This window comes from Manihot esculenta, chromosome 2 (genome assembly GCF_001659605.2).
Source record: "Manihot esculenta cultivar AM560-2 chromosome 2, M.esculenta_v8, whole genome shotgun sequence".
Classification (NCBI taxonomy): Eukaryota; Viridiplantae; Streptophyta; class Magnoliopsida; order Malpighiales; family Euphorbiaceae; genus Manihot; species Manihot esculenta.
The window spans coordinates 4,488,859-4,511,151 of record NC_035162.2 but is presented as its reverse complement, the minus strand read 5'-3'; the positions used below and the strand labels follow the sequence as shown (position 1 = coordinate 4,511,151).

General features: G+C 29.8%; 1 protein-coding gene, 1 long non-coding RNA gene and 1 pseudogene across 2 annotated transcripts; 1 reads left to right on the top strand and 2 right to left on the bottom strand.

The window, feature by feature from the left end:
- Positions 1-7,344: 7,344 nt before the first annotated feature.
- Positions 7,345-10,444, bottom strand: LOC110609025 (receptor-like protein kinase FERONIA). Its single transcript, XM_021748331.1, has one exon. The coding sequence runs from the start codon at positions 10,163-10,165 to the stop codon at positions 7,493-7,495; it is 2,673 nt and encodes an 890-aa protein (XP_021604023.1). The 5' UTR covers positions 10,166-10,444; the 3' UTR covers positions 7,345-7,492.
- Positions 10,445-11,726: 1,282 nt separating this feature from the next.
- On the bottom strand, positions 11,727-13,870 carry LOC110602550. The gene is made up of 2 exons (XR_002485986.2): positions 13,745-13,870; positions 11,727-11,790 (listed from the first exon to the last, which is right to left on the bottom strand). It is a non-coding gene; the product is annotated as an uncharacterized LOC110602550 (long non-coding RNA).
- A 2,896-nt stretch (positions 13,871-16,766) lies between these two features.
- LOC110610126 lies at positions 16,767-21,705 on the top strand (annotated as a pseudogene).
- Positions 21,706-22,293: the final 588 nt, after the last annotated feature.

Genomic DNA, 22,293 nt, shown 5'->3' with positions numbered 1-22,293 from the left:
TCGGTTCGGTTCAAAACCGAACCGAACTGAAATAATCGAAAACCGAATTATAGTATTTTATATAAAACGAACCGAACTGAATAAGAGGGATAATCAAATCGAACCGATCTAGTTCGGTTCGGTTCGATTCGGTCGGTTCGATCAGTTGAATCGATTTTCAAACTTTTCATTATTTTTTTTTACATTGATTTTTAGTTTTTAGTGTTCTAAAATTCAATTGAAGTGTTTTAATTAATTTCTGTCTAATTTCCTAAATTATTCACATAATATTTTCATTTACACATCCAAACAAGATTAAATAACACAAATTCAGCATGGGTTTACTTCAACGATCAAGATTAAACAAGATTAAACATGGGTTTACTTCAAGATTAAACAAGATTAAATAACAGTTAATTTCTAGACGGCCATGGGTTTACTTCAACAATTAACGGCACACAAATTCAACAATCAACAGCAAATCATAAATATTTACTTATATTTTGCAGTTGACTCTTGGTCTGGAGGGGCGAGAGGCACTCTTGGATCTCTTGGTCTCGGAGTCTGGTCCACGGACTGTGAAAGGCTCAAGGCTGGAAGCGCGACACAGAGACTCAGAGAGGACTGAGGGCTGTGGAATAAGCACGACCAAATTGCCCAAATTGCCGACTGCCCGACGATGCATGGAGAGCCGATAGAGAGCGACGGCCGGACGCCGATGATTGCATGGAAAGAGAGACTAAAGATCGATAGAGGATTGAGGTGAGGACTGAGGAGGAGTTAGCTCGTGAATCAGTCCAGTCGAGAGGAGAGTGGAGGCACAGGCGCGAGAATCTCGCGGCGAGATGCATGTGTGGCTCTACTCAGAAAGAGACTGGAGGCTGGACGGTGGATGGTGGAAGCGCCGCTGGAAGTTGATGGAGCTCAGAGGCGAGGCACTTTGAGGTGAGGGCGTTAGTGTTAGGGGTGAGCACAAAGATGAGAGATGGAGCACAGAGATGAGAGAGGAAATTGTTTTAGATTTAGGGTGGAAAGGGAAGGGTAGGGAAGGGAAATAGGGAAATAGGGAATTATTAAAACGACGTAGTATAGGTGATTTCGGTTCGGTTCGGTTTAATCGAAATTTTTATGTTTCAAACCGAACCGAACCGAAATCACCGATTTTTCAAAATTTCAAACCGAACCGAACCGAGAAAAAATAAAACCGAACTAAATTTTTAAAATTAATCGGTTCGATCGGTTATTTCGGTTTAAACCGAATTCTGCTCAGCCCTAGTTTATGCATTATTGACTGTTGGTAGATAATCGATCGTAGTTGAATTTAATTTTAGTTGTTTATAGTGTGCCTTTTTATCATTATGGCTTGATTTTGTTCTTGTGATTGTGTGCTCTTTTTTCTTTTCTGAATATACATCAAGCTTTTTTCACTTTATTTTCGTTTATCTCTTTTTTTTTTCCTTTTTGGCTATGGCCGAGACATCAACGGGAGATTATAGAAAATCAGTCTCTGCATGATTCTAGGAAATTTATTTAGCATAATTACAACGATTATTATTCTTATCATGATTAGCTCATACTTTTCTGTATATATAGATATAATATCTCTGTACAATATATATAATAGAAATACACAAATTTCTCATTATTATTTGTATTCTTTCTGCTAATATGGTATCAGAATCGCAAGACTTCGATTTTTAGTTTTTGGAGTCTCTTTTCTCTCTGCAATTCTAATTAGTTTTCCATCAAAGTACCTAATTTTTTTCAAATTTCACACAATGTTCATCTCTGTTCCTTTGCAATCAAGGAATAAATGGAGAAATCTGACATTTCAAAACCTATTACAACGCTTCTAACTAGCTCCAACTATAATTTCTGAATTCAAAGTATGAAAAGTTTTTTGATAGATCGCAAACTTTGGTTTATTGTCACTGGCGAATTGCTGTCCAACATTCTTGTCCTCACACCTCTCAGCATAATGGGCGAGCCAAATGCAAGTATCGCCACATTCTTGATTATGTGATTCTGATACCAATTTACCCCCACCTGCTCCTGTTGAACCTATACCAGTTGTTGATTCTATACCTGTGCCTGCATCTCCTCCTACCACTACTCTCTGTCGTTCTACCCCCACCTGCTCCTGTAACCTGCACCAATTGTTGATTCTGTACCTGTGCCTGCATCTCCTCATACCACTACTCTTCGTCGTTCTACTCGGTCAGTCAGTTTATGTTTACTTCTCGTTCAACTCATTTCTCTGCAGTGCTTTGAATCCTTCGTTATATCAAAGAAATTCTTTTTCATGGTTTACACTTCTCTACTACCTCCTCTTTGGTATTCTTTGGTTACTATGATACTGATTGAGCCGATATTGTCATTTGGTACGTCATCATGTTGCTCACGGCACCATATATTTGATTCATGTATTGTCTGCTAGCCAAACTGCGGATATTTTCACCAAACTGCATCTTCCAGCTCACTTCCAAAATCTCTTATGCAAACTCAAGTTGGCACCTGCGCTACCACCTTGAGTTTGAGGGGGAATGTTAGCAAGATTCTAGAAAATCATTCTCTGCATGATTCTAGGAGATTTATTTAGTATAATTACAGCGATTATTATTCTTATTATAATTAGCTCATTATTCTAATAATAATTAACTCATACTCTTCTATATATATAAATGTAATATTTCTGTAAAATATATACAATAAAAATAGATAATTTTTTTTATTATTATATGTACTCTTTCTGCTAATAAGATCGATTAGTGGTGCATTTGTATCTTTATATTTCGAATGACTTTTCAATTAGACGTTTAATTATTTTTTGGGTTAATTTAGCTTCTCTATTCACTGAGCATCTGAGCATTTTAATACATCTATGCATGTTTAAAAAAATGATTATTTATAATTTAAAATAAAATAAATAAATAAAATGAATTTTTGTTGAAGAAGATAAATTACAAATTTAACCATATAAATATATGCCCATGGAGCAAGGCAGTTGGCAAATAAGCGTGGGGCAGGAACCAAAAGACTTGTACAGGTCTAGCAGAAGTCTTCGGCTGTGCTTTTCAAAATGCCACTTGATGAATGTCTTATTGAATGGAAAAGTAAGCCTCACAACTGGGGACTGGGGTTAGAAATTGTGCCCAAAAATCTCCGGCCCAAGGCCAGATAGTTACACCAACGAATGAAAAACTTTTCAGGGGAGGAAAAAAATAAAGAAAAAAGTTGTCATTCTAACAGGAGCATGTGAACATTCTTGCTTGTCACTTTAGTGGAAAAATAGAGCCCGCAGCCAACGCCATAAATCTTGTCCACATACAGCATTTGGAATTAATAAACTGTTGAATATAAAATTTTCATCAACTATCCCAAATATTTTATTTATTAAATATATAATTTATTTGTGCTATCAACTAAATTTATTTATTTGAATCAAAGTCTAGTTCATTTTATTTATAAATTTTTTATTCAATTTTGTGTATAGTAAATATCGTTAAACTTTAACTCTGTTTGTAGGAGGAAAGAAAATGTAATTTTATTCATTTTTTTTATATTTCGTTTATATTACAAAGAGTTAAATGATTTTGCATGGTTTATTAGTTTCTACTTAATGAAAAATATTATAAATTATTTTTAAATTAATAAAGTTTTATTTTTTATTCATGACAAGTGGAAATATATAAATTATTTGGTTGGAAAAAAATAAAAGACTACTATGGCAGGCTTTATCGATTCAGCCATATTGCAATTGAAAGTGGAAAAAGATGGAAACTAGTAAGGTGTGTTCGTAGGTAGCCAGCCCACGGCCCATACCAGTTGCTGCTGGTTTTAGATGTATTGATGATTCAATACGATACTTGGAAGGAAACTATTATTGAAAAAATAGAATAGAATAATAAATTTTAAGTTGTGTTGTAATTTATTTTTAAAAATTTATTTTTTAAGTTTTTATGATTGAACATATTTTTTTAAAATTTTAATTTTGAAGATCAAGACGATAAAAATTTATTTTTTATTTACAACTTAGTAAAAAGTAATGAAAAGAGGAAGAATGAAATAGAAAATGAAAATGACTTTTTTTTATAAAGATACAAGTATTTATATTGAAAAAATAATTATAGTAAATTGTTATAAAATTTTTGAGATAATATAATAAAATTATAACGATCAGATTTAATATTAAATTTAAATATCAAATATATAATGATAAAAAAATCTTACAAATAAAATTTTTAACGATCATAAAATTTTTTAAAATTTAAATTTATTTTACAATAATCCCTATATATTTTAAAAGATTTTTTATTGGTGAATTTAAAAATTTTGTATATATATTTCAAATTTAGTATCTTTTACCCTATGAACCATATTTAGATTAATAAAATTTAACATGCAAAGTAATTGGTGAAACCTTTATTTTTATAAATCAAAAATTTTTTTATGCTAATATCCTATAAATTTCATTATACTCCATAGATTTGTAATAGTTCATAAATATTTTAGAGATTATGTCACAATCTCATAAAATGGGTCTCACTCCACACAGGTGATATCATCAAGTGTATACCACAATTTATACACTACCCATAATTTTCTCATTAATGCAATTTAACATTTCTCACACTATAGAAAGAGATAATATTAAATAGTACTAATAGAACTAACAACTGACTTATTATTACCTCTATGAATCTTTTTTATGGATTCTCCAATCACAAATGTGAGTTTCTATCAATATTAATTTCATATTGCCTAAGTTTCATTACCCTTGATATTTCATTAACTTATTTTTTAAAAGATTTGGTAAAAGGATTGGCCAAATCCATTTCTTACTCCACATAATCAATTAATATAATTTCATTTTTTAGTAGCTGTTCAATCATATTATACCTTAGACAAATATATCTATTTTTATTTTTGAAAGTTTTATTTTTTTGCAATAGTTATTACCCTTTGCCAATCTACATAGTATTTGCTAAGAAATTTTTTAGCTACTCAAGTCTCATTATCATCTAATTGCATAGTAATAAATTCTGACACAATGGTGATGTTGACAGTAATAATTGATTTTTAAGTAATTGTACTACTAATTAAATATATAATTACTAGTGAATGTTATTTCATTTGAATCTAAATTTTAATTAATGTTACTATATTCTTCTAATATAGTGGAACATCTACTGTATAGAATACTATAAATCATAATACATCTCAAATAATTCTTAAGTTTGAATAAAACACTATCATGATTAGATTATATGTAAATCTGCTCATTCTATATAATATAAGTTATATCAAGTCTAAAAATTTCATTAAATACAACAATTATCTACTCATATATGCATATCTAAATTGAGTAATAATATTATCTCTATTTTTCTTTGAGAATTAGTTGGAATATTCACTAATTTGACATTTAGACATCTAAACTTCTTTTTAAAAAAAACTCAATATTAATGCTCTTGCCACATAATTATACTATCATTTTAATTTTAATACTCTAAATCACATTTGATCCTTTTATATATTTTATATGAAATTTATATATGTTATATCATAACTTATATTAAATATAAGTATATGACCACATATAATAAGAAACCACTCATTCATTATTTATAAACTTTGTAAACATGTACTTATAAACTTCAAAAAAAAAATAATGACCCTATCAAAACTTGTCAAATTTCTCGCGCGATACTCTCTAAGTATTTGTTTCAAAGCATATAAAGATTCAATAATTTTATAAACTTTATTTTATTTTTCCCTCAAGTTGTACCACTTAAATTTTTTCTTTCAAATCTATACAAAATAAAAATCCAATTGGTGAATAAAATTTTATATAATGAAGTTAAAACAAAACACCTCTACACATTTAAATATTTTAACTCAATCTTGTAATTTTTTCCATAATTTATAGGAGTCTTAACAACTAAAAAATATGTATTTATTTTTCTCTATTGCATTACTCTTAATACTACCATAAATTAAAAATAAAAATAAATAAATATAAGTCTATCCTTCAAAAAATAGTATCAAAAAATACAGTTATAGGCTTAACAAATTATAAAAAGATAAGACTACAAAATTTATTTATTTGATTAATAAATTCCTAACTAAGCCGGTATATCAATTAACCAAGAAAATAGTTTAATATTTTAGAACTAATAGGAATAACTATAAGATTAAAAAAGAAAAAAAAGGAAAAAATATTGATATTAAGGCACTCGTATGTCTTTATTCAAATATTTCGTATAATTTTTTTTAATTTGATCAGAAAGTCTAATTTTAAAAAGACACCCCATACTTTTAAATAATTTAGACAATTTTCTTTTTTATAATTCAAGAAACTTATTATTATTATTATATATATATAAATTCTACTTTCATTTTCTTTATAATGCTTATATATATATATATTTTACTTTCATTTTCTTTATAATGCTCTTATTATGAATAAAAATAAAAATAATAAATAAATAAATTTAAGCCTACAATTAAAATAAATATTGTCCGTAAAAACAATTGTAGAGTCTAGCAAGTTATAAAAAAAATTAAACTATAAAATTTATTCTTTCAGTTTATAAAAAAAAAAAGTAGTCAAGCATGTATAACAAATAATAAAAAAAAATTATTAAATCAGAAACAATAAATAACCAATTTCAATTGGCAAAAAAAAAAAAGTAAATAACTCTCAAAAAAGCTATTTTCATCTATACTCAATTAGTTAAAAAATGCATAAGAATATTGTCCATATTGCTTGCTCTAAGATCAAAATGAGAAAAAATTGATTTAACATATTTTTTTAATCTATTTTTAAATTGAGTATACAGATTTAACATTTAATTTATTTTTATTTTTTCTAATAAATTGAAGAAAGATAAAAAAAATTAAATAATAATAAAAATAATAATATTAATAATAATAAATTAATCTGATTTCATGATTTCATTGTTTACTATTAGTTTTTAATAGCAATAATTTTTAATAATCAAGATTATGGAGTAGAATTTTTATTTTCTTTTAATGAGATTCTCTGAAACTAAATTCTTAAAAATGTTAAAAAAATAGAATAAATTAATAAAATTCGTGTTGGATATTATCCTTAAAATTTTATTTTACAATCTTCTAAAATTAAATAGATTCATTTAAAATTTTAATTTTCAGAATCAGATAATAAAAATTTATCTCTAATTTATAATTTAATAAATAAAATAAAATAAAAAATAAAAGTGATTTTTTTATAAAAATACAGACTATTTATATTAAAAAAAATATTCGTTATAAAACTGTTATAGAAAATTCAAAATAAATTTAATATTAAATTTAAATATCAAAATAATATATACCAAAAAATTTCACGAATAAAATTTTTAACAGTCCATAACTTTTTAAAATCTAAATTTATTTTACACTAGGTTCAATACCTGATACAATATTTTCTCAGCACACTTCTAATCAGAACGCAAAACTATTTTTATTCCTTCTTACCAACCTTTCCGAGCTATTTCTCGGAAGAGTTGATAGTGTCGGAGAAGCCATGGCTAGACGTTATGGTGCTGGATAGAACACTAGGATAAGTCTGTCCAGTAGCATCTGTGTCCAAATCCATTGAAATATTACTTGAATAATCCAACTGGGATCCACCAACTATATTGGTGTATCGAGAAACATGAAACGAAACTTGAGGAGGATACACATAATCTCCACCATGGCCTGGATTCATTTTCTCCTTCTCAGCATCTGCACTCTGTTGCAACTCCAATGCAAACTCAAGCCTTTCCATCACATCATGCATTGAGGGTCGTTCAATCGCCTGATCACGGACGCAGTTCTCTGCAATCTCCATAAATTTCTGGAAACACGCTGGAGCTATTTTTCCGATTAGATGGGGATCTATTATTACATGAATATTCTCATTCTGGATGCATTTTCGTGCCCAATTGACTAAATTCCACTGTTCCTCCTCCACTTTTTTGTTGAGAGGTTTTCGAGCAGACAGTACTTCCAATAACACCACACCAAATGAGTACACATCAGATTTTTCTGTCAATTGATTGCGTCTTGCATATTCTGGATCCAGATATCCCCATGTACCCTTTACGTTGGTGCTCACTGCGCTGTTATTTACACCTATTTTTGACAATCCAAAATCTGAGACTTTGGACACCCAATTTTCGTCTAGCAAAATATTGGTCGTCTTTATGTCTCGATGGATTACAATATTCGCCGCACCAGCATGGAGATAGTGCAGTCCACGAGCAGCTCCAATGCATATGTCAAGCCTTTGCTTCCATGGAAGTGGATTATTGACTTTGTCGTAGAGATGATCTCGAAGACTCCCATTGACCATATAGTCATAAACTAGGATCATTTCCCTTCCATGAATGCAATATCCGATCAGTGAGACGAGATTGACGTGGCGGAGTTGGGACAACATCTCAATCTCTGTCTTGAATTCACGAGCACCCTGACTGGACCCTTGATTCAATCGCTTAATTGCAACAGTCATGGCTCCATTATCAATATCACCTCTGTAAACATTGCCGAAACCACCTGTGCCAATGATCAAACTCTCATGGAAGTTATTCGTGGCAGCTTTAATCTCATCTAGTGAAAATTGACGGCATAGTTCTTGCGGCAGTGAAGAAGCCGTTGTCCTCGATGACTTCCCTACATAAGTTGCTGAATTCAACTTCCAGCAGCAGCTTAGTGATTTGTAATAAGAGCCATAATGGCGGTGCTCCTTCTTCCTCAGTCGCCAAATAATCAAGAAACCCAACAAAGAAAGTATGATCAACAGACCCATCACACTCCCACCAATGGCAACAAGTAATATTTTCTTAGTGCTAGACTTTTCGGCTGGTGGTGGCGATGTTGGAGCCGTTGTTGCTGGTGGAGAAAGGACAGACACTTGAGGATTAGGTCCGGCAAGATTGCCGTCAGAGTCGTTCAACTTGAAAATCTCTAAGCCATTCAGGAAGGCATCGGGGCTAATACTTGAAGGATTTGGACGCAGAGTTATGAAAAGCCTATAAGCGTCATCAGAGTTCTCTACCCTCTTCCCAGTTGTGACTATGTAATCATTGTATATGGGAGTCCTTTGTCCACCGCTTGATTCAATAACATCGAAACCCAATTTAGCTGTCTGATTGTCAATAAAGATATCGAATCGCCTTTGATTGACCTTGGTAATTTCTGGAACAAACTCACAGAAATGGAGCCTCACCAGATACATGAATCCTAGATCGACTGGTACCCTCCAAGTCAAATTGGTGCCATTAACTTCCATTTGCCGAGCTGACAAATACACATCATCTGGGGCTGTGTACTTTGGTATTTTCGAATAGTTAAGAGAAACATTCAGTTCGCTGTTGACGAGACCCTGGTCGAGAACGTCATCCCTCCATAATCTATACATGCCAGTATCGAGTACTGGCGAGATTGTGCCGCCTGCAACATTAAATCTACACATATTCTCCAGTGCGGTGTCATTTCGGATGAAAAACTTGTCCTTCTTGCCAATAGAAGTGAGACCTAAACCCTCAGGTGGCGTATAGTAAAGGTTGGATGGCATAGACAAAATCTCTATGCCATTGATGAAAGCATACGAGTCATTTGAATCACTCAGGGAAGGAGAAAACGTCAGATTCAACTGCTGGTTCTCTGCGACGTTTACGCAGAATTCTTTAAAGAAAAAATCGTTACCTTGAGCTTCAGCATAGAAGGAAGCACTGAAGTTCTTAAGTAAAGTGAAGGGCCCCGACTTTACATCGAAGAAGTCCTTAAACCTGTTAAATCCACCCTGATATGAAGCAGAGTAAAAGTGGAGACGGATAAATTTTTGACCTGCAGTGACAGGGTAAGTGTACATAAACTGGGATCGAGAGATGCGGGCTGTCATGTAAGGGACAGACTCGGCGGAGCTGCCTTGGCTAAGTGCGTTAGCAGGAAGCGATTTGCTATTAGATTGCTCTATGGGACCAAATTTGGAGTTGTCGTCACCGGTCCATGTGCGATCATCAGGTGCAGGTGTCTCGCCCGAAGTGCCACAATTAGTAAGTATGTTGTCAGTTGGGGTGTAAGGAGGCTTGGAAATGGCAAATGCAAGGTGATAATTTAGTAGGAGAAAGAAGAAAAAATTAGTGATATGTTTGAGGAGTGAGAGGCTATCCATGGATGCAGATGCAAGAACAAGCTGAGAAATGGCTTTGTTTATTCTCCTTCTGTGTCGATTTTATTATTACAATAGATCGCAATTACATGAATAATTTCACCATGGGAACTTGGAGAAAATTTTGAATCATGAGAGGAGACTTGAAACATTGGATCACATCAGTTTCCCACCAAGTACAGGACCAATGTGGGCAAACAAACATCTTTTTTTTTTTCACATTGTTGCAATAATTTCGCTCCATGACTGCTTTTTCCAAGTCATTCTTTATATTTTGGGGCCTTTCTCAGTTCCCACAACTTTCAACATTTAACTTTAAAGCATCCATTATTCGAAAAGCATCCATTATCTTTTAAAAGAGTTCAATTACTAATCCCTCCTCCAAATTAAAATCGAAATCAGGCTGTCCGATTCAAATCAACAATTCAATCGAATTTCAAATTGAAATAGAATCATTCAATGAGGGGATGGCAGGTTTGATAATGAAGATATTATTTTTTATAAATAATGAATTATGTATACATTTAATTAAATCTTAAAAGAGAGAATTCCATATCGATAAGGTGGCCCATTAAATATTTGCTTTAGTTATCAACTTTGTCGTAAAGTGGTAAACACAATCAAATTCCACATACACCTAATCTTAAGGCAACTAAGCAATTAACACTTCACTTATTGATTAGTTCTCAATTTAATTTGTTTATTATTTTATCCATTTTTTGTTCAATTTCTTTATGAAAAAATCGAATCCTCAAAAAGGAAAAAAAAAAAAAAATTCCTTTTTGAAATTTTGAAGAATTCATGAATTTTTTCACAACTAACAGATATAAAATCTATCATTCACTCAAATTCCCCAAAATGAAAGGATTTTAAAAAATCTCAATTTTAAAAATCCTTCATGAGATGTGAGATTTTCAAATCTATCTTTTTATTGATTGAGGGATTCTAAATATTTTTTTTATTGTAATCACATGCTTTTATTAAGAAACCAAACAATATAATCCATTGAATTATATATATATATATATATATATATATATATATATATATATATATATATAAACCATAGATTTTCAAGTTGTATGAATTTTAATAAATTCTATATATTCGATTGATTTTGAGAAAATAATTTGTCAATTTTTTATTTATACTAAAAAATAAGAGCGTAATTATAAATTTTCTTTAATTCAAAAGATTTCCCATTGGATCATATGCAGAGCTTAAGATTGTCTCCATCTAAGTTAATTTGATTTGGCTTACACTTTCTGGGTATGTTTCATTTTTTTTGTTCTTTTAGTGATCGATGCGAGCCCCTAATATAGATATATTTATCAAACATGTTACAGGCTACATTTATTGCACAATAACTAGCGTCATTTATTATAGAAATATCGTTACAGACTACACTTATAGCTTTAGAGTTATTAAACATATTACACAAGATATAATAGCTAGACAAAGCAGCTCGTTATGTGATCACATTATTTCTCTAAGGATTTATTTGGAGACTTGGCAGTTAGGCCTATATTTAGGGCACCGGCAGTGATTGTATGATGGACTTTGCTTGCCCTTACATATTGGTATCTCGGTCGCAAAAAAAACTTCAGGTTCGCCACCACCAACTTTGCCTGCCAAAATCGAAAGAGATTTCATGTATACATCACTTAATTAACAAGAAATCAACTATATATTGGAATCCTGAAATTGCAGTAATTAATTGCTTCAGAAAGAAGATCACATGCATGATTTCAATTATCAGCAAAATCCATACTAGGGTTTTCAGTAAATCCATTAAACAGATATGAGTTTTCTATGCACCAAGTCCCTAATTTGCTATTTTTGCAGTAATAAAGTAAAACTAGCAATCAAGGGGATAAAGAAAAAAAAAAAAAGAAGTAAAATGGTCTTTTTTTTTTTTTTCTCTAAAAGTTTAATAAGTTCTCACCAAGGAGAAGACAGAATCAAAACAACTAGTGATGGAGCTACTTGGGAGCTTTTTTTCGATTCATACATTTATAGTAAAATAATTATCAAAACACGCAGAATCCGAAAATATTTTCGAATTCTATGTGTCAAAAGGAGGCGTTCGACAGTCATACTGTCGAACAAGTGAGTTCAACAGTATGAGGCTCGAACAAAGAGCAGTTCGACACCTTAACTGTCGAACTGCCATTTGGTTGGTGAGCTGGACATGTTCGGCACTTTGGGTGCCGAACATGTCCACATGTCCACAAATTGCTGCTGCTATTATGTATGGACATGTCCATGCATGACATTAAATTAATTTTTTAACGATGGATGAAATATTTTAAGATTTTAAATTATTATATTTTTTAAAAAATATTAAATTTTATTAATTTTTTTATTATATTTATTTATAAAAATATTAAATTTTATTAAATATTAAAAAATTAAAAAAAAACTTAAAAATAATTAATAATTTAAAAAACTTAAAAATTTGAAAAAACTTAAAAATAACTTAAAAATAATTAATAATTTAAAAAACTTAAAAATTTGAAAAAACTTAAAAATAATTATTTTATGTTTATTTTTTTAAAATTTTTTTAATATTTAATAAAATTTAATATTTTTATAAATAAATATAATAAAAAAGTTAATAAAATTTAATATTTTTTAAATAAAAATAATAATTTAAAATTCTAAAATATTTCAACCGTATTATTAATTTTTTTAATTATTTTAAAATTATTAAATATTTTATTTTTAATATTATAATATTATATAAATTGATTAGTATTAATTTTATTTAATGTTTTAGTCTTATTAAATATTTTATTATATTTAACATGTTTAAAAAATATATAATTAAAAAATTAATAAAATTTAATATTTTTAAAAAATATAATAATTTAAAATTTTAAAATATTTCATCAATGTTGCGCGCATGAATGAGATATATCCATGCTTGGAATGCATGGGTCATGCATGTTGGACATGTTCGGCACTTTGAGTGCCGAACATTCCAATCTCAGTTTTTTAAAATCTTTTTAATATTTAATAAAATTTAATATTTTTATACATAAATATAATAAAAAATTAATAAAATTTAATATTTTTTAAAAAATATAATAATTTAAAATTTTAAAATATTTTTATGACATGCATGAAATTCATGTATAGACATGTTCACAGATGCTCAGCAGCAAGTGCCGAACATGTCCAGCTCACCAATCAAATTGCAGTTCGACAGTTAAGGTGTCGAACTGCTCTTTGTTCGACACTCACACCGTCGAACTCACTTGTTCGACAGTATGACTGTCGAACTCATCCGTTTGACACACAGAATCCGAAAATATTTTCGGATTCTGCGTGTTTTGATAATTATTTTACTTTAAATGCATGAATTTAAAAAAAGCTCGCTACTTGGAGACTAGAGGGACCATATGGATCCCCAAGTCCCCATAGCTCATTCACTGAAAACAACTAGCAAGATTAATACAAAATAATAATATTATGACCAAAGAAACAAAATTGAGGCTTTAGTAATAGATACTAAGACAGTAACAATTTTTTTCTTGAGTTGGTATGTATAATTATGGCATGAAAAGTTAAAATTCTCACCATGATGAGTCAACTCTCGAGCTACAATTGGAGAGGGAATGATGATAAAAGAAAACAAGAGAATGCAAGTGATAACCAAGGCCTTCATTTTGGGACACGCAATTCTTCCATGGATCTCTTATTCCTTTTTATAGTGGTTTGTGCAAGAATTCGCATGACGAACGACATAAATAAGCATAATGATGTGAGCAAGGAAAGGATGACTCCATTTTGTCTCTTTATCTTATTTTCATCATTTAGTCATCAGGGCGGATGCAGAAATCTAATTTAGTCTATCTGTACAAAAAAAAAAAAAAATAGTTAATTTATTTTAATTTTAATAATATAAATATCTGACATTATAAAGGTTAAATAATAAACATAATTAAAATTATATAAATTAAGTAATATAAATTCAAGATAAATTAATAAATTTTTTAACATAAACACTAAAGAATTTGATTTTATAAAATAAAAAAAATTCTTAATTAAATAATTTTTAAAAATTAAAAAATTAAATAGTATTTTTTTAATTAAAAAAATTACTTAAATCTCCCTAAATAACTTAAAAAATTTAAAAATTTGAGAGGTCGGGACTCCTATGATCCATACATAGACCGGTGCCTGTTAATCATTTCTTTTTCTACGCTTACTGTCCATGAAATAGCATCAAAATGCTGTCAATCCACGATTTAGCCCTTTGTTTAATCGAAAGGAAAAAAAAAAACTAATAAAGAAAGTCCCCTCGTGATTCTTGTTTTAGGGAATTAATTAACAAATCTTATCTTCCATTTCATTTTATCATACTAGCTTTCCACTTAAATTTTCTATTGTTTTTTTTTCCTTAGTATATATATATATATATATATGAGATAAAGTTGGTTGAGGTTTAAATATAGGGAGGTAAACGATCTAAACTGTTTATAAACTATTCGAGACTCGACTCGATAAAAATTCGATTGCGCTCGACTCGTTTTCTAAACGAGCTGAGTTTGAACTTTAGCAGTATTCGATTCGTTTAGACTAGAGAATTCGGCTCGTTTTCAAGTTCATGAACAGACTCACGAACAAGCTTATGAGCATACTCGTTCGCCAACACCAATTCCACATCGAAAATTGAAGGGACGTGGAGGATTGTGACTTTTCTATAAAAGAACAATTCTTCTACATTTTTTTTCATTAGCTTTTAGTTTGAGAGATTTTAATTAAATAAAAAAATTTAATTTAAAAGTCTCTTAATACCCTATAATTTAAATTTTATTTTTAATTTAAATTTGTTTATAATTTAAATAAATTTGAATTATATTGAACTTGTTTATAATATAATCGAATTCAAATTTATGTCTAAATGAGTTTAAATTTAAACTTTTTTAGTGGAGTTTGAGTTGGTTCGTTAATATGATAAACAAGCTTATTACGAATCGAGCTCGAACCGAACTCGAATTTAATATTTATTCTATGAATCGAGCTCGAGCTTATAAATGAAGTTCGAGTCGAGGTCGAACTCTAACTTGAACTTTTAAATTTATTTTCTAATCGAGACTGAACTTATCAAAATTTAGTTCGACTCGATTCAATCACAGCCCTATTTAAGCAAGAGTCGAGCATTAGATTACTAAGTCATCTAATGTAATATTTCATTTTAAATTTTACCAAATAATTAATTTAATTAATAAAAAAGTATTTTGTTTTGCAAACTTGCAAAGTTTAATACTTTTGTCCTATAAATTACAAATTAAGAAATAACATTGAAAATATATTATAATTTTGAGGCCCTCCAATTACCTTCTAATTTTAATAAAAATTTAAACCTATATTCACAGGCAGGTGTAGTCGCACTTCCTGAAATTTAATTTTTAAATGAGAGACAGGTTCATTGTGGGCCTATTTTTTAAAATTAATTTAGAAATTTGATTTTTTTATTAATTTAAATAAATAAAAATTTAATAAATTATAAATATATTTTTACTAATTTAATTTTAGTTAAACCATGATTAATTTCACATAATTATATTAAATTTTAATATTTTACGTTATATTAATAAATATTTTAACCTGTCCGTCGTTATCTATAATTGCTTCGTAAGGGGAGATGGACTCATAGTTGAAATGTGTTTGTTAATTAATTTTTCAATAAACTATTCTAGATTACTTTCTTCCACAACTATCAAAATTAAGATTATATATATATTGTTTGTAAATTTTGGGCTCTTTCTGCAAAATTACTTATATATAGAAAATATTTCATAAATTTTTTTTTTGAAATACTTTACAATAAAATAATTTATTTTTTATATTTAACTATAATGTTAAAAAATAAATGATGTTAATAAATTTGTTTATATAAAAATGTTAATAAAACACTTAAATTTTAGAAAAATAATATTTTTATAAAAAAATAAAGTAATTTTTCTTTAAAGAAACTTAATTTTCCATTTAATCCTAGAAATATTTTATGTTAATCAATTTTTTTAAGTGTCTACAACATTAAAAGTGTATAAAATATTTTTAATTATGGTTTATTATTGGACTGCACTGAAATTATCACATGCACCGTGATTTTCTTTGTTAAAACAAATTTTCTTTGAAACTTAGACTGAGTTCGCAGATCCAACAAGATATTGCATGTTTGTGTACTGGATCCATAACAGGTCTCATCAATAATTGTGCACTCACGTAGACAGATTTAAACAAAGCCATTACAATTATTAAGCAACCTGCAAAAGCATACAATTATCAAGCAAACTGCAAAAGGATACACGTCTTTTCTTTTCTTTTTTTTTTTTTTTTCTTTTTTTGGATGGGGAGAAAATCTTATTGAAGAGAAGGAGACAAGCGGAAGCTCCAAAGCTAAACACACAAAAAAAAGAACCCACGAATGCAAAACCATACACGTTGATCATAGTGGGGGATTGATCATTTCTACCTTGTTCGTTATCTGCAGAAGGAAGAGCCACCGGGGGAGTGAGGAACAATCAGACATTGTCATAGAAACCAGTTACTTTTATTTTCCGCAATTGGGATTGTACGATGGGCATTGGCAATGATTATACGATGGACTTTCATTGCCACTACACGCCTTGACTTCGGAGCGACTATAGGTGAAATCAGTATATGGATCACCTTTATCACCAAGGATTCGGGTAATGTAAGAATCCATCAGCACCTCTATTTCAAAGTCCTCGGCTATCAGGCACTCGTCCAGGTGACCATCCTCACATCGGGAAGTAGTGTTGCCCTTCTGAAGAAAGGCAGCTCTGCAACTATTTCTGGTGATGCAAACTATTAACACCACCAATAATAAATGAAGAGCAGGGAGTCCTCTCATATCTGTTTCAGTTTCTGATCCTCTTCACTATCACAAACCACTTCACCTTCCCTTGATCCCGTCGCACGACCCCCACCAGTAACATATATAGATGACCTTAGCCTAACCCCTCAAGCTGAGTGAGTGTGAGTGTGAGTCTGTACCAAAAGAATAATAAAAATTGGGACCTCAGCTTTTTGTTTCAAAAAGTATATATGATATTTGGAATGTAAGCCGGTAGGTATATGGCAAAATTAATCGAATTCGAATTCGATTTATATTATTTTGAATTTATTAAAAATTAATTTAAATTATTTAATTTATTCTAAATTTAATTATTATTATTATTTGAATAAAATCAATCCGTTTAGTTTTATATATTTTAATTAATAATTTATATAAAAATATTTGTTATTAATAATTTTTATTTAAAAAATTCAATATTTTTAAAATAATTTAAATTTTAATTTTTAAATAAAAATATATAAAAATAATTTATAAATATTATTGTAAAATATATTTTTATATTAAATTAATTATTTATATAAATAAATTCAATTCCGATTGTAAATATTTAAATTCATAGGGTTCGATTGAATTGAATATTCGCGATCTATTATACATCTCTATATAATATATTTAACAATATTTCTGGTGATTAATTTGTTATTTTAATAGATTAATATAAATTTGTATATTGAAGATGAAGAGCTAAAAATTAATTTTTTAAATAACAAATAAATGAGTAGATGATATAAATTTATAAGTTCAACCACTCAAAATTAAAAAGATGGACAGTATAATACGTTGATGATTGGGAATGAAAATTAACGAAATTAATCATTCTTAAGAATAAAATAATATAATTAACGGGTCTTGCAAATTAAACAGTAACTCCATATTAAAAAAAAAAAAAAAAACACAATCCCATTCCCATTTTTATATCTAATAGGAATTTTTTTTAAAAAAATCATTCTTGCTTAATAATAATAATAATATAGATCATGCTTTATTTCAATGGCTCAACTTTTAAAAAAAAAGAAAAAAGAAAAAGCAAATTACACATGCATGCTAAGCATGATTGCTCTTTTTCTTGTCCATTTAGACGTTCCCACGAAAAAAGATAAATTTAAACAAAGAAAAAAGGCAGCCCAGACTTCCAACTTTGCATCGCCATGGTTCTTTTTTTCCTGTCTTTATGCAATTATTTTCATTGTTTGTTTTTTACATAAACAATTTTTTTATTGTTATATTACTTTGCAAAATCAAGTGAATCTTTCTTTTACTTACTTTTAGAAGCTAGTGCTCTTTCCTTCTTTTTCTATATATGTTGTCGTATTAATCAGCATATATTACTATTAGTTGCGGAAAATGTGGAGCCAACGGAGTCGAAAGCAGCTTTCTTTCGGAGTTTTTTAAATGAATTCATTTTATTATGGATCTAACATATATAAATATAGTTTTATATAATTTGTTTTATAAATTATCATATTATCATATTATCTTATGAAATATCAGCTCTTGAAATATTATAGTTTTGTTTGTTTTGATTGTTAATCTGCAGACTTCCTTTTTTCTTTTTTCTTTTTTCTTTTTCCTCTCTCCCTTAAAATCATTCAATTTGGGGTTTCACAAAAGGCAACAGAACAAGACAGAACGGAAATTGATGTTTCATGCTGTTTGTGGCTTCCAATTACAACCCCATAACTATGTAGTTTCGCACGATAATTCTTTATTGCATTTTGGCCTAAACATGTCGTTGTTGATTCACCTATATTACATAGGCACAGAGGAAAGCAAATGAAGACCAATCACCTGATGATCCTCCAAATGACCTGGAAATTGTGGATGGAGTGGAGGTTATAGCTATTCATGTTCTTTGCAACATTTATGCTTCCCTGACAAGTCAAGCTTTTCTCAAAGTCTAGCTAATGTTGTTTTTTGAAAATTCAGGCAGCAAATGTTGGGTTTGGTAGAGTTTTTTCACTGGTAAGAAATTACTATTTTCAATATTTCTGACGATGTATTCACATTGAAGTATATTTAGTATTTAGTAATAATCTATTTCTTATTTTACAGGCAAAACCTGATGCTGGGAAGCTTGTAGTTGGCACCATTGCACTCCTGATAGCATCCACATCAAGTATTCTGATTGTAGGTTAATCAAACAAACCAATTAATGAAATTGAATTTAAAAGTAACTAAGCTTCTGCCCTACTAAGGTGTTATCTCCTTAACCTGTTATAAATCTTATATTGCAGCCCAAATTTGGTGGAATGATAATAGACATTGTGTCAAGAGATATAAGTACTCCTGAAGAGCAATCACTAGCTATAGATGCAGTCAAGAACACCATACTGGATATTGTGCTGATAGTTGTAATTGGGTATGACCATGACACCATGTTCTGTTTCACTTTACCTTTAGCATGTCTGATTTGCTTTGTTGTGCCTGTGGATTCTTTTCTCTTGATTTCTGTAGATATTGGTCTTTGTGATGGTTCCTTTCCTAACTGTGTGACATAATTTTCTTAAAAATCAATGTTTATTGAATGAGCATTATTTAAATCCATAATAGTTCTGAAATGATAACTTTTTATCTTGGATCCATCAGTTAAGATTTTCTCAAACAAATTTTCCTTTAGTGTTGCATTTCTTTTCCTATATTAAGTTAGCATCTTACTTTAGACTTTAGATATTTTGCTTTGAATAATTTTCATATTATATAATTTCATTTCATTTCTGACACTTCTGTAATGCAAGATATTCTACATAAGCCTCTTGTTGAGCATTTACAATTCTTGAAGGGACTGATAATCATATTTTCTTCTTTCTTGTTTTAGTTCTTTGTGCACTGCTCTTCGAGCTTGGTTGTTTGCTTCTGCTAGCGAAAGGGTTGTAGCTCGTTTGAGAAAGAACTTATTCAGCCACCTAATCAACCAGGTGTGGTTCCCTAGTTATTGAACATAAGAGTCAATAATGTGCAATTTTTTCTATTCCTGATCCACTGTATTGATTAGTCTTCAATTTGCAACCTATTGAAAATTCCATTTGCATTGTGAAAAACTGTGAATCTGTTTCTTGAAAAATTCAAGCATAGTGAAAACAGCTGGTTAAAAGATATTAAAACCTGCGGGAGTCCTTTTAAGATATTAGTTTGGTTTGCAAGTGTCCATATGTGTTTTGTTGTCTTTTTCATCTCTCGGCTTTGGTAAACATTTGGAATTCAGCATATATCTAAGCATGGTGTTGCTACAATGGTCCAACAGGAAATAGCCTTCTTCGATGTTACACGAACAGGGGAGCTTCTGAGCAGGCTGTCAGAGGACACCCAGGTCATAAAAAATGCTGCAACAACCAATCTTTCTGAGGCACTCCGCAATGTAACAACTGCCATAATTGGTGTTGCCTTCATGTTTACATCATCTTGGAAATTAACATGTAGGTAATTTAAGCTGAAGTTTCTCAAGTAATGCTTTTGTATCAGGGTAATGTTCTGGTCATTATTTCCTTTCCTTTCCTTTTTCCCCTTGCAGTATTGGCTTTGGTCGTTGTACCAGTCATTTCAGTTGCTGTAAGAATGTTTGGGCGCTATCTTCGTGAACTTTCACATGCAACTCAAGCTGCTGCTGCAGTAGCTGCTTCAATAGCTGAGGTTTGTAAGCAACTTCTTTTACTTTCATCTTTCACATAAATTGTTTTTATTTCCTTAGATATGTCAGAAACTGTTTATTTCATAATTGGCATAATCATTCATAATCTATATGTTTTCAAAACAACAAACATTTGATGAATCTAGGAAGACTGTGAAACCCTACTAAATGTTGTAGTATTGTTTCTATGATAGGTTTTGATCATAAGCTCTATGCTGTAAATCAAATGTAATTTGCACACCTTTCATAGATTCCTGATGATTCTTTTTCTCTTTTTCTTGAATCTTTTGAATGTAGAAGTCAACTGAGTTATTGGTCATAATCTTTTCTTATGAAAAAATGATATTTAGGAATCCTTTGGGGCCATTCGAACTGTTAGATCTTTTGCTCAAGAAAGTTATGCAATTTCAAATTATTCAGAAAAAGTTGATGAGACACTGAAGCTGGGACTCAGACAAGCAGTGAGTCTCTCTCTCTCTCTCTCTCTCTCTCTCTCTCATGGAAGCTGGGAGTACACAAATTAAAGCTTTATGGGCTCATGAATTTTGCTGTTTTCTGCTGTAGAGGGTAGTTGGTCTATTTTTTTGAGGACTAAATGCGGCATCCACTTTATCTGTAGTCGTAGTGGTAGTTTATGGTGCATACCTGACAATATTAGGCTCCATGACCGCAGGCTCTCTTACATCCTTCATTCTTTATAGCCTCACAGGCACTCTCCCCATTGTTTTACTTGCTTATAAAAAGCACTGCCACAGCTCATGAAAAAAAGACTACTATGGCAGGCTTTATCGATTCAGCCATATTGCAATTGAAAGTGGAAAAAGATGGAAACTAGTAAGGTGTGTTCGTTGGTAGCCAGCCCACGGCCCATACCATTTGCTGCTTGTTTTAGATGTATTGATGATTCAATACGATACTTAAAGGAAATAATTGTTAGAAAAATAGAATATAATAGAATAATAAAATTTGAGTTGTGTTGTAAGTTATTTTTAAAAATTTATTTTTTTATTTTTCATGATTGAATATATTCTTTTAAAATTTTAATTTTGAATATAAAATAATAAAAATTTATCTCTAATTTGTAATTTAACAAAAAGCAATGGAAAGAGAAGAAATAAAATAGAAAATGGAAATGACTTTTTTTTTTTTGTAGAGATGCATATTATTCATATTACAAAACATAGTTGTCGTAAATTATTATAAAAATTTTAAGATAATATAATAAAATTATACGATCAGATTTAAATATCAAATATGCAACGATAAAAAAATCTCACAAATAAAATCTTCAATTATCATAAAATATTCAACGATTATAAAATCTTTTGAAATCTAAATTTATCTTACAATAATCCCCACATATTTTAAAAGATTTTTCATTACTGAAAAATTTAATATATATGTTTTGAATCGGGTGTATTTTGCACTATGAACGATACCTAGATTAATAAGATTTAATATACAGAGTAATTGGTGAAACTTTTATTTTTATGAATTAAAATTTTTTTAATGCTAATATCCTATAAATTTCATAACACTCCACAGATTTTATTGTCAATGTTGTTTTGCTCTAATAGGCCATGCGCACTCTTGGTAGTTCATAAATACTCT

What these genes read in the sequence shown, in the direction of transcription:
- LOC110609025 (XM_021748331.1), bottom strand. Translation starts at nt 10,165, where the DNA reads ATGGATAGCCTCTCACTCCTCAAACATATCACTAATTTTTTCTTCTTT.